Source organism: Leiobunum rupestre, chromosome 6, assembly GCF_980474605.1.
Source record: "Leiobunum rupestre chromosome 6, qqLeiRupe1.1.hap1, whole genome shotgun sequence".
In the NCBI taxonomy this organism is placed as follows: domain Eukaryota; kingdom Metazoa; phylum Arthropoda; class Arachnida; order Opiliones; family Sclerosomatidae; genus Leiobunum; species Leiobunum rupestre.
In genome coordinates, this window is record NC_143389.1 from 42,504,140 (window position 1) to 42,522,323 (window position 18,184).

Genomic DNA, 18,184 nt, shown 5'->3' on the forward strand with positions numbered 1-18,184 from the left:
TAAAGCAACCGATAGCAGCGACCAATAACATCATTTTTTTTCCATTTCCTGATCTGTTTATATTATTTTTCAAATTATCTCAGTTTGACTATTTTTTGGAGGGATTTTGCGAAATTAAATTTAAGATCATGTTTTTTTTTAACCTATTTTCTCGTTGAATAATATAAAAAAATAATAATAATAATCAGTTAGGCTAATACCCTTGGCACCACCTTAGGCCCAAGTCATCTAGCCACTTTTAAGGCCTAAACAGATGGCCGGGTTACAATGCGTAAGAGGGTGGGGGCAAGCCCTTCATGCCACGTGAGCCAACAGCTCCCTACACTAACTATTACCGTTAACCTCTACAAGTTTTTATGGAAAGGGGAAACCGAAGAACTCGGGGTAAAACCCCCTTAACCAGTGGGGAGAGAACTTGCAAACTCTACGCAATAGGAGTTGTTCAGAGTTTTGCACCCAGTGCCACAAGCTGGGATCGAACCCGGCTCCTCTTGCTGCGAAAAGCTATTAAACACGTTGCATCTTCTTAAATTATAAATAATTTTTCTTAAAAGATTTGGTTTAATTCTTATACGATGCTCCGGTAAATTTCCAGCTTATTTAAATAGAAAAATGTAGGAGAGACTAACGCTAGATGTTAAATACCAAGATTTGAAGAACATTAATTATGTAGAAATTAAGCACTAGACGTTACAAAGAGCTTCGCTGACGTATCTTCAAACTAACTTAACAGTGCGCTTGAAAGTATTTGAAAGTCCCCGTTATAACGGGACATCGCTTAACATCTCTTATAGGAATAAATTTACAATTTAATTCCGTAGAATGAAAAATGTTTCATGACAAAATTTCACCCATCGCCATTATATAAAGTAATCCACCGGGCCGCAAAAATAAACAAGGACAATTCTCATCGTATAAAGTACACGAGAGAGAGAGAGCCAGTGGGTTTGATAAGAATGTCTTCGAAATCCCCGACTGTCCCAAGATATTTCACTCTCTATGTTTTGGTACGTGGAAGGCCTTTAAGTCCCAATCCATTAATATAAAAGAGCGTGGTATCGTAACAAAGAATATATATATATATATATATATATACTCGGATACTCCTTCTCGTACAGGACTTAACTAAGTATAACAATAATTATCCTCTTTTAAAAGTGGGAAGAAATACAGGCCGCGCTCGGGGCTGGTAATTCTAGGTTCCATTTTAGAAAACTTCGAAAATCCCGAGCTACCATTTTTCTCGATGACAAGCCTGAAAAATGGCTGACGTCTGGGATTACGGGGGCTCTTTTGCATTTTTAAAAATATTCGTCGTCTTAAAAATCCAACGATGAACCGCGTACCTAACCTGGAATTGATACTAACTTCAAATAAGCCCCGTATTCGCCTATTACAACGCTCTCGGGTGGTATCGCTGAAAACTTAGATATCCCACTCAAAGTTCCCTCTCGTGTCCTGTCCGTGGAGCGCACCCTCTTCATTCCGTTCGGCGAGTTTCGTCTTCCCACCAAAGCCCTTTTCCGAACAAAAGAGTGTTTTGAGGGGGTTCACCCGCCGCGTGACAAGGCATAACTTAATGGTAGCGCGCACCCATTGTCAAAAGGCGGCCTCTCCGGTAATTTTTATAGTTTATAGTTACGTTAAATGCTTGAATAAATGCCTTTGGAAGTTTGGACCCTGACTGAGCCACCCGTTTTACGTTGCGGTGACCCCTAGAGGTCGGTGGCTCCCTCCCGTTGCGTGTCCCGTAATTATTCCACCTTGGGTGTCGTCGATAACCGTATCTCATTCTGTCCCGTTTGGCCGCTTTAATCCGCCCTTTTAACATGATATAGCGACTAGACGCTATTTTCCGTTTAATTTATGTTTCATTTATACAAATAGTAGGTCATAATGGCCGTTGATGTTGGTTTTTTTATTGATATGGAAGATACGATGTGGTTGTGGTATTTCATCGCAAACCGTATTTATTATATCAAACATGATATGACGCTCTTCTACGGATATTTCTATTGCCACGGCTCGAAAAAGCTTTTGTCGTTTCTAAATAGTTTAATATAATAAGTATTTGTCTTCAACATATTATATTAAATTTCAGAAAACAGCGCGTATCGTATAGCCACATTAAACTATTTACAAAAATAATGTTTCAATCTATTAGAAAATATAGCGTAATTATCATATGTAAAATAATAGTTCTTTTTATAAACTAACGTGGCCTTCTTGTTTAAATGTTGCTCTTACGTCACAGTCTCTTACTTTCACAAGCCTACTAGCGCGCGCTACAGTCGCGAGGATTATAGGTTTTTCTAGCGCGCGTGCAAATAGCTCGTGTGAAGAATATTCTAATAAAGCCGTGTCTTGTGACGTAAGAGCTACATTTTAACAAGTTGGGCAAGACCACTTTTTATTTTATAAAATCAACTATAGACGCTAAAAGAAATTATTCGCTCCAAAATAAAAACCGTCAAAAGGAAGGGTTTTTAAATTAAAAACGCGTGAATCTCAATGATATCGCCCATTTTTTCGTCGCACGTGTAATTATTTATTCTGATAATAAAATAGAATCACGTGGGCTTAGCAATATTTATCCGCATTTGTCTAAGCCAATAAGATTATCCCTTCCGAGCAAGCACGCGCCAATTTACACAATATAACCGTTGAATTTTTTCAAATCAATTTCTTTTAAGATCTATTGTCGTGTAGTAAACGTAAATCATGTTAGCCACCTCGAGTTTAAGATTTGAAAATGGGCGCGCGAAGCCTCGTGAAATTCTAATAAATATCACTTCACGCTTTTGATTTTTTTCAACGACCATTTTGAATTTCTTAACGTTACGGATAACGCGTCGTTGGAAATTCTCCAGCGGAAAAAAATGAATTTCGATTCGATTTTGGAGGAATTTATCTATCCACCCCTGCCATGCCACGGTGGACACTGGCCGAAAAGAAAGATTGGGCTGTTTGAAAACTACGTTTTCTACTTGACTCTGGGACTGGTTAAGGTCTTCCTGTTAATATCCTGCAGAAACCTCATCAAAAAGATGGTGACGAATAGAAGAGATCGGGTACATCCTTCCATCAACAGAATAATTCACCATCCAGTAACGGACAAACTTTCGTTATAATTGTGTAGTTCAATTTTGAATCTCGTAAATCCTTTTTTCGCGTGATCAGGTTTCGAAATTCTTCCTGTGTTACTGGCTGCCTATCAGGGTCCTGGCTCCCAACGTGATGACCGAAGCTGGAGCTTTAGTGGCTCGTATGACGGGAGTTCTTCCACGCAGCCTGCAACGACATTTGGTCGAATTTATCGGCGGGAGTTCGTTCCTTTTCGAATGGTTGGAAATTCTGTTGCTTGTGGCCGCTCTTCTACACATCACGAACACAAAAGTACCGTCGCTCTTTTCCAAAATCGGACACTTTTTCCAAGATGAACTTGAAACATTGAGTCACCACCGGATTCACCGCCCCCACCTTACTCGGCCAAGTTTATCGGACATCTTCCGCGGAAGACATTCACCCCATCGACACCGCTCTCGACACCCGAGTACGTCAAACACATCCGACACGGGTAGTTCCGTCACCGACCGCCGACATACCAGACCAAAGAAAAGGTATCTCTGATGACATTGGTTCGTAGCAAAACGGCACTTGTATAAGACTAATCTCTCGACAGGCATCACGCCCACGCATCGAAGGTTGCTGAAAATAAGAAAATAGCAAACGAAATTCTTAATTTACCGGCCGAGCAACGTCTGCTGGAAAAAGCCTTCGAAGAAGTTTCGGATGTGAGAAACATTCTTAGCGATCTGGTCCAAGAGGAACACGACATCAACAAAATTGTCGATTCTCAAGATAGCGGTTCATCGACGAAGAAACCGATAAACAAACTGAAAAAAAATTGAGAAATATTATACCTTGAATTATTTAATCCTGAATACGTTTTTTCAAAATTGTACACGTCAAAATTTAACTCGTCAATATAAAATTATTTCTTTATACTCTTACACAATCTGATTCATTGAGCTAGTTGAATTTCGAATAGACAAACGCCATCGGTCATCTCATTTCGGGGGTAGGGTTCTTTTCCCCCAAATACCGGGACATATTCGGTCAAAACAGTGGATAACCTTAGATCAGAGGGGATATTTGGCCACTTTCAAAGAAAGAGGAATTAACCTTCAGTAGACACTCACGCAATGAAGTCGGTAACAGTTAGGAGCAACAAACACAAGGAGAACGCGGCTAGCCATTAAACACGCTAACGCAGTGTTGTGTACAAATTTCATTGGACGAACCTTTACGCTGAACGTTTTACGGGCAGGGGGTAGGACAATTTCCGAATTTTCCCCTTAAGCGTATAACCAATGAAAAATGTACACAAGAAAATGCACAACTTCTGACGTTTTGTTTTCTCCTTGTGTGGGGTGCTGTGTTTGTTGCTCCTAGGTGCTAGCGTCTATATAGGGTAACTTTCCTTTTTACTTTAACCAGTATTTCAATATTACAATAAATTATACTCTTTAATATTCCCATTATGTTAAAATAGTTTCGGGGGGCATAGACATATTTCGCTCTCTTAATTAAAGAAACTATAAATTCCAGCGCATTTTTTACGCGACAATTAACCTCCGGAAGAAACTACTAAGTAGCGCGTAACATGTCAAAAACCATTCCCGTTTGAACAGCGGTGTTAAACAATAAAAATTTTCGCGTAGTTAAATTTACATAATCCTTAAACCTTTCATTTTACGGGTTTAATCTTTGTGAGCTTTGATTAAGGGGGATTGAACCTTCCTTATATCAATGTGACCTACTAAATAGCGTATACGCGTAATTGTCTTAAAAAAAACGAAACTAATTAACTTTCTAATTAAACACGACCGATACACTCGTCCGGGTCTTCTCCAGCCACCTCCAGACGAACAAAGACTCAACGACAGCTCGATTGCAATTAAAGCGAAACAAAGCGAAGCGGGTGGGTGAAAGCTCGAATTCCAACCCCCCCGCGCTCGCAAATAGGCCCTCTCTCCCTACCCTGACGTAGCGGTGGCCACCATTTTTTCGTTCTCCGTTAAATGCTAAGCGAAACCAATTTAAAAGAAATCCAATCTAGGCTTCTCCAAAGTTTTATCTCCACTATCTTATAACGAAGGCTTAGCGCTCTAAGACAGAGTAAGAGAGAGAAGGATGAAGGATCAGGGACTTTAGTCCCGGGGTTACCTCGCGTTTTAGCCCGGAGTGAAGGGTATCTCAGCTAGCCTTCGATACGAATACTAGGTAAGGCGCTGATTGTCGTTTCTCCGGGAAGAGTCTGGATGGGCCGCTGAAGGGAGGCTTAGAATGAAGAGGCGGAGGCGGCTGAAATGTTTAACTTTGCTTTTCATTGCTTCTCTTTCAACTGCGGCGTAAAAAAACCTTATTTCGGGAGCCTTCGAGTCTAAGCGCTCTCTTTTTAAAAACCAGAATCGGGAGGTAGGGGTGAAAGGGGGGAGGAGATAAAAATGTGCTAGCAATACGTTTAATGGCTTTCCCGAAACATCAGTCCATTTCTGAGATGGTAACGTTCGCGTTCTCTCTTAGGTGCGGTTTCGGTGGGCGTTTCGTCGTGTAATCGCTAGTGGGAACGGAACTAGGAGACGAAGAGTGGCCTTTATGATGTGGTTCTCAGTTCCAGTACTACAAATAAACGCGCTTTTTATAGCCCCGAAGCCGAGTCGCGTGTTTCGGGTCTCTGGCAGTCTCTCTTTCTGTGTTTACGTTTTTGAAAGGATCCTCCGGCATCTATCTCTTTCAGTTTCCCGCGACTGGAGAGTGCGTCTTCTCTTCGCTCGTGTTTAGGCAACTCTTCCTCGAGGTTAATGCGGCGCCCGATAAGGCCATCAGCTCAAGATCCATTCTTATTTAGACAAGTAGCGCGGCCCATTTGTTGCTTTTGCCTTATACTTTTCGCGTCTCACATTTCCCGCGTTGGATAATGTAGCCCACAGTCAACAATAGACGATAGCGTCAATTGTTTTGGTCGAAGCTACCTTCAGGGGCGTAGGAACGTTCTAGAAGTTGGAGGGGGCAAAGAGAAACGAAAAGGGGTCTGGAGAATGGTTTTGAATTTTTAATGGAGTGTAGCTTCTCAGAATACATGTGTACTGTTTACCACTATGTAAATTGGCGGGAAAAGACTGAAATTTAAACCCTGTTGAGGTTCTATAAGCTTTATACGCTTGTAAAATGAGAATTTGAGCCTTTTGAAGATTTCAACTGACCAATAAGTTGGAGGGAGCAATAACATTAGTTGCCCCTCCCAGCTAAATTTTAGGGGGGCATTGCCCTTCCCCGCTCCACCCCGGTTTCTACGCCCCTGGCTAAATTGTAAAAATGTTCCCGGAAATTCGACATAGCACTGCCAACTTCTATAACGCGATTCCGCGATCGGTGTTGGCCGTGGTCAAAACAGAGGGGCTCCTCCACTAAGCCTAAGTTAAAAACGTGTTCTAGTCTATAAGTCTTTCATTTTATTACAATTTTCTAGTCAGATACTTAAAGGGAATATAACCTGCAAAGCAATCTTTATGGAAGACCCCTTCAATTATTCAAATTTCCCTGTACAGTGGCGCCAAACATTTTTAAAACCCAAGGCAAGAGCGGCCAGAGCTGCAAAAGTTGGTGTTCCACTCCAAATACCTGAGATTATATTTTCTTTAACATCACTATCACAATAAAAACATAACCACAACATTTTAAGTATGACTTTCTTTAAAAGTTAAACTTTTAAAGGTTTAATAAATAATAATAATAATAATAATCAGTTAGGCTAATACCCAAGGCACCACCTTTTGAAGCCATTAATTCAGGTGGCCGGGTTACAATGCGTAGGAGGGTGGTGGCCAGCCCTTCAAGCCACGCGAGCCAACAGCTCCCTACAATAACTATTACCGTTAACCTCAACAAGTTTTTATGGAAGGGGAGAGAACTTGCAAACTTAACGCAGAAGGAGTTGTTCCGAGTTTTCACCCAGTGCCACAAGCTGGGTTCGAACCCGGCTCCTCTTGCTGCGAGGCGAAAGTGCTAACCACTCCGCCACCCCACCTTAGCCACCCCATGAAGCTGGAAGTCGCGGTTCAACGGTAAACTTTAAAGCAATTTTATAACCACGTGATTATTTTTAAGGTTTGATTGCGCTCATATGTTTCCCGAAAGAAATTTTACCCAGTATAGAGTATGTAGCGTTAATAGTGGCCGCCATGACAGTTACCGTTTTTTATCAATAGGCAAATTACAATGGTGACGTCGCAGGGTTTCAGACAACACTCTATTTATGCTATCGTCTAAAGTGTGTAGCTTTAAGGTTATATTTGTAGAAGGATTCATTATTGATTTTGAAATGACAAGAAAATTTTGTCTTTCAAAATTAGAGCTGACACCTAAAGATTCTAAAGGCTAATTTCCATTTGTCGAGAAAAAACGCCGCGACAGAGATTGTCGAAGTAAAAAAAATTATAATGCCAGCGGGGAACACACATGCGCAAAAATGTCACGGAAACGTAATCGTATTTTTTTACGTAAAGTACAACGGAATCACAACGGAAAAGCGAACTGAAAAGTTTTTAGCTTTTTCCGCCGTTATGTGTGTTTCACAATTAGGGCTAGTTTTCACTAGTCCAAAAACGCCACGACGGTTAGCGAAAAATTCCCGTTAGGCTTAATGCAATATTTTTGCGTCCGCCGTCGCCGTCGTCCCGTTTCTGTCCTAGTGACGGAGATTTTTACGTCGCTGAAATTTTGCTTTAAAAACAATAAAACGTTTGTCAAACGTTAAACTATCCTAATTACCTCATTGATTTCGCCAGCTCTTCGTAGTCATTGAAAAGTGATGTTTAGGTATTTTTCCATTTCCCATAATAGCCAAACAGTCCGAACTGAACCCTTTCTAATATTTTTCTGATACTAAGGCAGGTTTCACACTCAATGGAAACTACGACGGAATCTCCGAACGAAAAAATGGTTTCCCATTTGATTTACCGCTGACAATCAACTTTACGCGGCTAATTTGTCGTCGCGTATGAATCCAGCCTCACGTATTCGGGTCTTTGAAGAACAAAATAAACCAGATGTCACGCCCATTTAAGTACACACAATGTATTAACTATATTTTAAATATGAAATTTAAATTTGAACAAATTTAAAACATCTTGTACGTTAACTTAAAAAACCTAAGAGGAATTTTATTGAAAAATAATTTTTCGAGTTACCTCGTTTTGGAAATAAAGTAGCAAAACGCGAACACTTTAATTTAGGTTAATCTTTAGACCAACCGAAATTTTCGAGTTACCCGGTTTTGGAATTAAGGTAGCGAAGCGAGTGAACGAATGTTTTTGGCGTTAGATGGCGCCGGCATCAATTGGTACGAAATTCAAATATCACAATGGCGCGTACGCGGGTCCGTTGGGTCCCGCGAATTGGACAGAAATATCACTTAAAATTAAAATTTGTTAATGCAACCGAAAACGTAGTTCACAAATAATCAGTACTAACTAAAAATATAATTAACAACAAAGTCGGTCTTAATTTAAAAAAGTTATGATCATTTTAAGTCGAAAATTGCCAGAAATTAAATCGCCTACAATTACAAAAAAAAGGCAAATGCCTCACTTCCGGGGCCCCGATCTCACAAATGTTAACAATGCCGGCGAGGGCATGATATTTGCAATTGATTGAAGTACCTCTAACGTACGCGAGGAATCGTGCGAACTAATAAACACAAAGCCTTTTGGATTGCGCGTAAAAACCAATACATTTGGGGCTCGTTTGACCCGGTGACCTTTGGCTTCTAATCGAACCTAATTTATTCGAAAATGGGAGGGACCGGGCCATTATTCATTTAAGAGGAATTGATTCTGAATTAGCGGGCGTCCACAAATATTTGTCCCGGGTCCAAAATTCCAAGAATAATTTGCATATTGTAAATGTGGAATTAATTGGGTTCTCATTTACTCCGTGTTCACCCCTTCATTGCCCCCTTTCCTTGGAACTTTCGTAAGGGTCTTAAATTTACAGTTGGTCGAATACTTCGTGGAATTGGCGACTATAAGTTGGGAGGGATACGAACGCGCGATCCCGGGGGAATAAAACCGATATCGGAGGAACTTTGTCGGGTGGGGGCGCTTCGAGTGCCCGAATCGAAGTCTATCACTTGAAATATTACACTAGGATAAAATGGTCGAAGAAAAAAAAAGCATTGATTTATGGATTTTTCTCGATTCCTTTTTGATACATTTGTCATTTCTATTATTTTATTTTTTCCCGCAACAGGAGGCGAAATGGTCGAACGGGGGCGTCGTCATCGCTGACGTTTCGCAGGTCACCACTTCCGGACTGAGAAATGGAGATTGGGTGCTAAAGGTCAGATTATTTTGAATATTTTTCTAATAGTGATTTGGTGGTTGTATTGGTTATGTGCGGTTTTATTTTGAGGGAATTCACGAGTGTTAAAATCAGGGTTGGACATAAGGATATTTTTTTTAGTAGTCAGCCTGACTAGTGAGCCTCCTATCTTAATTTATTTTAGTAGTCACTGACTAGTTGGGGGGAAAATGAGGGTATAAACATGACTAATATATATCCACGGCCATACTTATTTGCATTTACACTTATTTGTTACTTCTGTGGTCACATTTATTTGTTAGTTCTGGTCGAACACTTGAGTGTCACACTTTTTTTTATTTCGGGTCATACGTTGAAAGCGCGAACGGCCTAGAAAAAGGCGAGAGGGAAACTGGCGTAAAACTCTATAAACACGCGGATTTAGAATTTTTGAAGTTGCGGAGGTCCGTATACGCTGCCCAAAAAACCTTAGAATTAAAATTAAGCAACGTAATGAATGATGAATTTATGATACGCCATATTCGCCATTATTTATGAATATTTAGGTTAATTTTTCACTAGTCAAATTGACTAGTGAGCCCCCAGATTTCGATTAATTTTAGTAGCCAGAGCATTTATTTTAGTAGTCAAATGCCGTGACTAGGGTCTTTGTCCAACCCTGGTTAAAGTGTTGTTTGTTATTGGTGGTTGTTTTTGTAAGTAGTCCTATCAAATAAGAAATCAACTGTTTTACAAAGTTTTAATCATCCGACCCACTCAAACCCCGATAATTGACCTATGGTGGTGCCTTGGGTAAAATGGGTCTCAGCTTAGCTGATAGCTGATTTCGGTACTTGGTAATCATTCTGTTATCATCGCTTTAATATTATGTAATCGCCGTAGTTAGTCACTGATTGCGTAATCGGCGTATAGAAAAGCCACAAAAATCTAATAGAATTAAATTTGAAGATATTCTGTTGAAAGTCGCCATATTTGAACGAAGATCATCAATTATTATTTCCTAAATGTGTCACTGTGAAATACTTGTAATAGAGTTGTAAGTCGGAAAATGTCCTGCTCGGAAAAGTTTCTGGAAAGTTACCGAGTTCTTTTTTTCGGAAAATGTTCCATATTTTTAAGAAAATAAAGGTTTCCATTCCATGGTTAGTCTAATATTGTACGCAAATTTAAATTTCGGGGAATTTTCGCCTCATTTTTTCGAATCCGAAAGTAAAACTAAACATCGAGATAAGTCTAGAATAAAAACCTTTAAAAAGTAATGTATGTTTTAATTTTTAATTTTACCGATTTGCGGAAAAATTTAATTTTTCTGGAAAATTAACAATTTTAAGTTGTAACCTTGGGTTTCTTACAAAAACTCTGAATCCGTATAAAATTCCACTCGGAGTACATTTCATATCTCATAGAGAAAAGTATTACTATTACTATATTACTAAGGTTATTGGTTTGAAACATGCAACGTTTTGGAGAAAATATGTGACTATACAGCTACATTTAAAAACTATATCGTATTATGATTTCTAAATAAAACAGTATAATATTTTCATTTTTAAATTTGGGCCTAAATAGCAGCCATTTATAGACATGTTTTTTTTACCGGGCTATTATTTATAGCACATATAACTATAACTATATAACTATTAGGACGAATTTGAAAAATAAACCATGACTAAATGTATTCTTCAAAGATAATATAAAATTTTTAATTTCCGTAAAACTTTTACTTAACTACTAACTAACTGAAATAAAATTATAAAAAGTTGGTATAAGCGAGGGGCTAACCACTCTTAGAAAGTCTGTACACCGGATTACACTTAGATTAGCACTGCCAAAGGCAGGGACTTCAAAGATTACGCGTAATCCCATTAGTACAGTCAAAGGTACGGCTCTGTACACCGATTACGCTGAGTGATCAGCCCCTCGGGTACAAGCCTTGAAAAAATTATAAGTGACGTAATATTGACTTGACTTTTAACTAAATAAGAATTGAAATGTATTTTCTCACCAAACCGCGGGTAACCCTCAACCTTGATAAAATATCGATTGCTCGCTATATATTGTTCGTCTAGCAATCTTGTAGAAAATCAAACTGAAGTTTAAATTCGCGAACACTCGCCACTAGCGCGCTCCAAGTACCCATTGACGGCAGCCCCTGAGACGCGCTATGTCCTTGGGAATCATTTTCAAGAAAGCCGTCACCAGCTCTCTTTCAATTTTTTTATTATTTCTGAGTCAAGTTTAAAGTGTCCCTCTTTTCAATTCATTAGTCGCGGCTTCGACTTTAGCGTAGAGATCTAAAGTAACGCGATACCCTTAGAACATTGAAATGAGGGTCGCCCAGGGGCCCGACCCACCCGCAGCCATCGTCTTAACGCTCGAGAAAAAGCTGTTTTTGATTATTGCCCCTTTTACTCTCTCTATATCGCCATCGCGACAGATTTCGCCTGGTTTCTTTCGCCAAGTTTTCAGCTGCAATAGACATTTTGGGTCTCATTTCGCGCCCTCTCTCTTTTATATCTTTTAAAAGATCCCGCCAGAAAAAATATTTCGCTTTTGATGTCTTCTGTGTAGTTACGCGGCACCTCAATCGATAGTTTATGTCGAAGTCTATAGACGGTGAAGTTTGCGTTCGTCATATGCAGAGTGTCATTTGGGCTCAATTTTTTTATACGCGCTCTTTGCCTCTTACTATATCCCTTTTTTTCAGTCGCGATTTTACCCCTATATGAAAAACTGGCGAGTAGAAACAATATGGTCAAGGGTATAAGACGTTGCTTTCCATCTTTCTTCGTCGATCCATGGGCCAAATAATGATAAATCCAGGACATGCCTCTGGTACCTTCATACGTACTAAGTCGGTCGCCCACCAAAAGTAACGGGCGGCCCTTTTAGTAGGCGGGGAAAAGGTGCAAATAAAAAAAATTGGGAGCAAAATCAAGCAGAAATTTCCGGTTTCCCGAACGCCATCTTGTGTTGACTAAGTCGAAATTCGGAAATAAGTGGCGGTTGTAATTCGAAAATCCTGCCATATTGGCCCCTCATTTTTAGATTAATGTTTACGATTCTAGGAAAGTATATGTTTAATATTATATAATTATATATATTATACTAATTATGAACCTAGTACGTAAGAAAAAAGTACTTACATTAATAACCACACTAGATATGATAACTGTGAATAAATATTCCAGGATATTTACTACGACGACCACGTGTATTATTTTTGAAAACTGCCCCTAAAAAATTTGCCCCCAAAATGACGTAGGTTCGCGATCGCGCATTTTTCCCAATAGGGGGCAATAGTGGTCGGGTGTTAGCGCTATTGGACTGGTTTTTCGCATAGAGTCATGTCCTGGATTTATCATTATTTGGCCCATGGTCGATCCCTAAAATATTGCAAATAGTGTACAGATGTTCAGATTTTATTTTAATTTTTTAACTATGGTGTAGTTGAATCTGAGTTGCAATTTTAAAGACCAAGTAAGGTCAGTTTTCATGTAGATCATTCGTCACGAAATACGTAAAAGTTCAGTTCAATTTTTTTCTGAAAAACAGGGTGCCACGTCAAATTTACTCTTATGTCCAGGGCTTTTTGCAGTAAAACGTCATCCGTACGTCCCCCGTGATGCAGCAGCAGCATCAAAATAATAAGGGCAATGTTACTTTATAGAAAGACCTATTAGAAATGCATCAATATTTTAAAAGTCTACGATGAAAATATCAAAGCCTTCTGTGTAAATCTAAGGCCGTTATAGCGGAATAACCATTAATTACCGTTTACACCAAACCTTCCCTGGAAGAGCACCGATTGATACCAAATTTCTAGCAAAACATCTACATTGTGTTCAGAAACGATGATGCAAAATTCAAAGCATTCTGTGCAAAACGTCGACAGTTACCGAGGTAAGCAAATTTGAGGCCAAAATGTTTTCGACCCGCATAGTAAGCCTTACGCGACGAAATATTCATACATTCACCCTGTATATTTTTTACAGTGTTTAGAACTATGTTCTCACAAAGAAACAACATTTATAAAGGGTGTTTCATATGGTTATTCAAAAATTTTAAGGAGTTGTAAGGGTGAGTTGAGAAGTATGCCTGTTTTTCCCCATTTTCCTACGATGAGTTAAAATAGCGCCAGAGAGCTTCGAAGTATGGCCTACTAGCCCCTGGAAGTAGGCTGCGACAAGCGCAAAACCAAGCATCGGGGGAATGCGAAAATTAAGGTTTGGGTTCGTGTAATAAGTAAAAAAGTACTCTGTAAATAAACCGAGGTAACTAGCGTAAATAAAGTAAACTTAAACAGTATTTAAAGTCCCTGCTGCTTGGTTTGGTGCTTGTCGCAGCCTACTTCCAAAGGCTAGTAAGCGACACTTTGAAGCTCTCTGGCATTCTTTTAACTCATCGTAGATAAATGGGGAAAAAACGGGCCTACTTATCAACTCAACCCCTACAACTCCTTAAAAATTTTGCATCACCTTTTGAAACAACCGGTATATTTAATACTTGTTAAGCGACGGCGAAAACCGGTACTAAAGCATTAGTTTCTTCTTGCACAAAGAGGCGCGAACGTAAAAAAAATCCGTCAAAAAAGAGTGCAAAATAGAGTCGTATAGTGTCGAATAAATCTTCATTTTTAACGTTTTTTCACCCCCTTTGAAAAACTCGCTCGAATATCGCGCGTATATGTTATATTCCTTTGAATAATAATACGACGAGTAGACACGCCACGTACAACCAACATCGTCTTTTACTCTTTAAATAATTTCGAAGCAAAGAGGACGAATGTATATTTATACTCGTTAGATTTGTAAAATCGCGGTCTTCCATAAATATTTGTTACACTACGTTGACACCTTTACCGGAAATTCTTTGACTGGTAGTCGCCGAATTTAATACGGTCCCGTTGATTTTGAATAGTTGTCGCGTTTCTAATCTAAGCGCGAACTTTAGGTCAAAGGAACACTGTCGTTTATTTGCCTTCACTTTCCTCTTCCAATATATTGACTCTGTTAGACTTCGTCGACCAGCGAATCCTAGCGGGCCTCTTTTCGATGTGATTGCGTATGCCCCCGCGTACACCCCCCCCCTTCTCCCTATTGATTTTGGGCTTCGTCATTCGGAGGGCCAATATTTAAATAGCGGATCGGTGGTAATTTTAACAGTTAATTTATCTCTCTCTGTCTCTCTCGCTTCGGGCTGCCCGGTTATCCTTGTATCCTTTGGAAGCTTTTTCGGGCCGTCTTATATTAATTCGGGTCTTTGACGGTCTTTAAATAACGTGTAAAGCTGGGCGATTAATCGAATTAACCGAATAAATCGGTTAAATATCGAGACGATTATATATATAATATGTATTATATATAATAATATATATTATATATTTTTGTCACGCCTCTTTTGGTATTTAATCGAATATCGGATAACATTTCTATTATTCGGTAAATATTCGGAAAATATCATTGGTCAGTTGGCTCTCAGCAGATACTTTTCTATTTACGTCATAGGTCACCTATGACGTCATTAAATAATTCAGTGCTATCATTTAGATATTAAAATTTAAAATATTTCGACCTGTTATTCGAGTAATATTTGGGCCGATATCCGACGCATATTATTCGACGAATATTAGGTCCTATTATTCGACGAATATTCAATAAAGTAGTATTTGCATTAAGCCTAACTATTCGGTATATGGTTCGAAAACTACTATTCGTCTCGGTCTTCGATTAGAAAAATATTGGGTATTCGATATTCGTTTTGATAGGCTGAAAGTGTCTTGTAGGTTTTTGGGATATTTTATTTTATTTTAAAGGGAATTGAATTAATACTTCAAATATTGGCGCTTGTTAGTTAATTTGAAATTTCCAGTTTCTATAAGATTCAAATAGTATCTGCCTCAATAAATACTGAAGGGACGTATTCCGATACAAGAAAAAAATTTACAGGTCGTATGACTTACACGAATTAGAACCAATATTTAACATTCTTAATAAACGTAAGTCAATTTAGAAAAAATTCACACTAAAAACCGAGGGGGTAGCTACTTAGAAAAAAATTGTACACCAGATTTCTAATTTCCAAATATTTCCGATATTTCTTAAATATTCCCGATATTTCTTAAATATTCCCGATATTTCTTAAATATTCCCGATATTTCTTAAATATTCCCGATATTTCTTAAATATTCCCGATATTTCTTAAATATTCCCGATATTTCTTAAATATTCCCGATATTTCTTAAATATTCCCGATATTTCTTAAATATTCCCGATATTTCTTAAATATTCCCGATATTTCTTAAATATTCCCGAAATTTCTTAAATATTCCCGATATTTCTTAAATATTCCCGATATTTCTTAAATATTCCCGATATTTCTTAAATATTCCCGATATTTCTTAAATATTCCCGATATTTCTTAAATATTCCCGATATTTCTTAAATATTCCCGATATTTTTAAAATATTTCCAGATTTCCATAAATATCAAAAATATTTCCAGATTTACAGAAATATCAAAAATATTTCCATATTTTCAGAAATATCAAAACAATTCCGTTTATTTCTCTAGATTTCCAATATTTCTTTCGATTTCTCGAGATTTCCTTATATTGCTTTGGATTTCTCTAGATTTCTAATATTTCTCTTGTATTTCTAGATTTCCAGAAATATCGGAAATATTCCCGTTTATCTCTCTAGATTTCCAAAATTCCTTTGAATTTCTCGAGATTTCTAATATTTCTTTGGATTTCTCTAGATTTCTAATATTTCTCCTGTATTTCTAGATTTCTAATATTGCTCCTGTATTTCTAGATTTTAAGAAATATCGAAAATATTTCTAATATTTATCCTGTATTTCCAGATTTCCGGAAATAAATATTTCGACTTCTCACTATTTGTACACCAGATTTCTTAAATGACTACCCCCTCGCTAAAAACATAGTTGACGAGAAACACCTTTCATTTGTCTATCAAAAATAATCGATCCATTCCGAAAGTCAGTTGCCAAAAATTCACTTTCTCTACGTAAAACAATCTTCCGTCATCTTATCTCAAAGAATGACATCGTAACAGACGACGTTATGACGTAGAGGAAGTGAGTCTTCACCCGATAGGGGAAAGGGAATTTTCAAAAAGTGACTTTCTGAATCGATCTATCATGGACAAAACAACGAATATATAGAATTCGTAGATTATTGTGCCGTATACTTGCGCCAAACATTTCGGGATTATAATTTTTGAGTGATTACCGGGACGAATTGTTTCCGACGTATCTTTTTTTTAAGCGAGTGGGTGAGTGGATATTTGCGGGCCAAATCGGAATAAGTTGGAAAAATGTTAATCAGATCGATAAGAGGAAGAAGCGGTAGATTGCTCCCTGAGCCAGTGGGGATTAAGCCCCCGAATTCGTATAAAAAAGGGGGTATTTTTTGGGGGTACATATATAAAAGAAGCTAGCTATCCCTACCGCATTCCTTTCCCCCTGGGGCTTACGGGATTGCCAGTTTGTATAAAGAGTTCTCCGCAGTCTTATAAAAAAGAGGGAGGGTCAGACGAAGGGGGAGTCCAGTATTACCAGTAGCGATTTATTCCGTAAGCCCTCTACCGGGCATCGAGCGAACTAAGAGACAAGGCGGAAACGGTCGAGTGGCCGCTTCCTTTAAAGAGAGTGGATCATCGGGATTAAGAAGCGATTTGGCCGGGGACCGCCGCCAGCTTCAAATATATAAACCTCGCTCGCCTTAGTCCGAATCTTTGTTTCTTGGCGCCATCTAGAAAGCCTTTTAGTAACACGCAGCTTGCCGCGCACTCTAATGATGTTTGGCCCAAATTATTCCGGATTAAGCCCAGCTGCCGCGTCGATCAGTCATACGTGACCCGTTTAGCATTTAGTAAACGTTACTCTTTAAGAAGAGTTACTTTAGGATTTGCAAATTTATCCGCTTGATGTACGTACCCCACTGTTAGTTGTTCTTGAAGGTGTATATTAAATAGCTACTGGTTATAATCAATACATAAAGTAGGCAATATATTTTTATAAATAGGTTCATAATGACTAGCCCTACGCGTTAAAACTAATAATAAAAATTATCAAACTTTAACTAAAGTATTGTAGATTGCACTACGCAACAGTGGTATTTAAAACTTTTTACCCAAAACATTTTATTCGCCTGTTCCGGGGATGAGAAGTACTCCGGCTCATAAACTATTCGTTTGTTCTGGAATATTAGAGCTACTCCATTTGATCCGAGATTCGCGTCTTTTTGTTTGCTCGAAGACCAATTGGTACGAGTTATTTGTAAGTTTTTTAATTTCTTCAAATTTGTTTAGGGTTTAGCTATTTTATCCCTTTTAATTATGGACTAATCTACTTATTCGCGTATATTTATCATCCTTCTCACAGTCCATAGGTGGTTTATTCTAACTTAACTACTCTATTTACTCCTTCTGAAAAGGAGGTGTAAAGGAGTAAATCGTATTTTGTCGTCTGCTAGGCAGAATATATCTGCTAAAAAGACCACAGGCAGCCATTATCTAAAAACGTTTTACTCAGACTCGAACTATTCGCCACCACAGAATCGGAGTAAAGTTAAGTCATAGCGTTACTCTTCTTACCCTACTCCCAAATCCCGGAACAAGCGAAAATAAACTACCTTATTAAGAATTCTTCATTTTAAAAGCAGTGTCAAAAAGTACGATTTGTTACCAATCTTTGCAAGATTTTTTTTTTAACAAATTGGCTCGCTCCTGAACTTCCGGTAATGTGGAATTAGTAATTGGTGAACAAATAGTTCT

At 38.4% G+C, this 18,184-nt stretch overlaps 2 protein-coding genes across 2 annotated transcripts in view; both read left to right on the forward strand.

Moving 5' to 3' along the window:
• Slip1 (SLo interacting protein 1) overlaps positions 1–18,184 on the forward strand; it is a 234,660-nt gene that overhangs the window by 46,648 nt on the left and 169,828 nt on the right. The window contains exon 3 of the mRNA XM_090179410.1: positions 9,316–9,405. Coding sequence (XP_090035536.1) covers positions 9,316–9,405 — 90 coding nt within the window. The remainder of the gene's footprint in view (positions 1–9,315; positions 9,406–18,184) is intronic.
• Positions 2,757–4,003, forward strand: LOC149941033 (uncharacterized). Its single transcript, XM_090178331.1, has 3 exons — positions 2,757–3,107; positions 3,181–3,620; positions 3,683–4,003. The coding sequence occupies exons 1-3, from the start codon at positions 2,880–2,882 to the stop codon at positions 3,909–3,911; spliced, it is 897 nt and encodes a 298-aa protein (XP_090034457.1). The 5' UTR covers positions 2,757–2,879; the 3' UTR covers positions 3,912–4,003.

Bases quoted from the DNA above. Each gene is read 5' to 3' on its own strand.
- LOC149941033 (XM_090178331.1), top strand. From the start codon at position 2,880: ATGAATTTCGATTCGATTTTGGAGGAATTTATCTATCCACCCCTGCCA. The intron at 3,108-3,180 runs GTAACGGACAAA...TCGCGTGATCAG, and splicing joins ACAGAATAATTCACCATCCA to GTTTCGAAATTCTTCCTGTG. The intron at 3,621-3,682 runs GTATCTCTGATG...ATCTCTCGACAG, and splicing joins CATACCAGACCAAAGAAAAG to GCATCACGCCCACGCATCGA.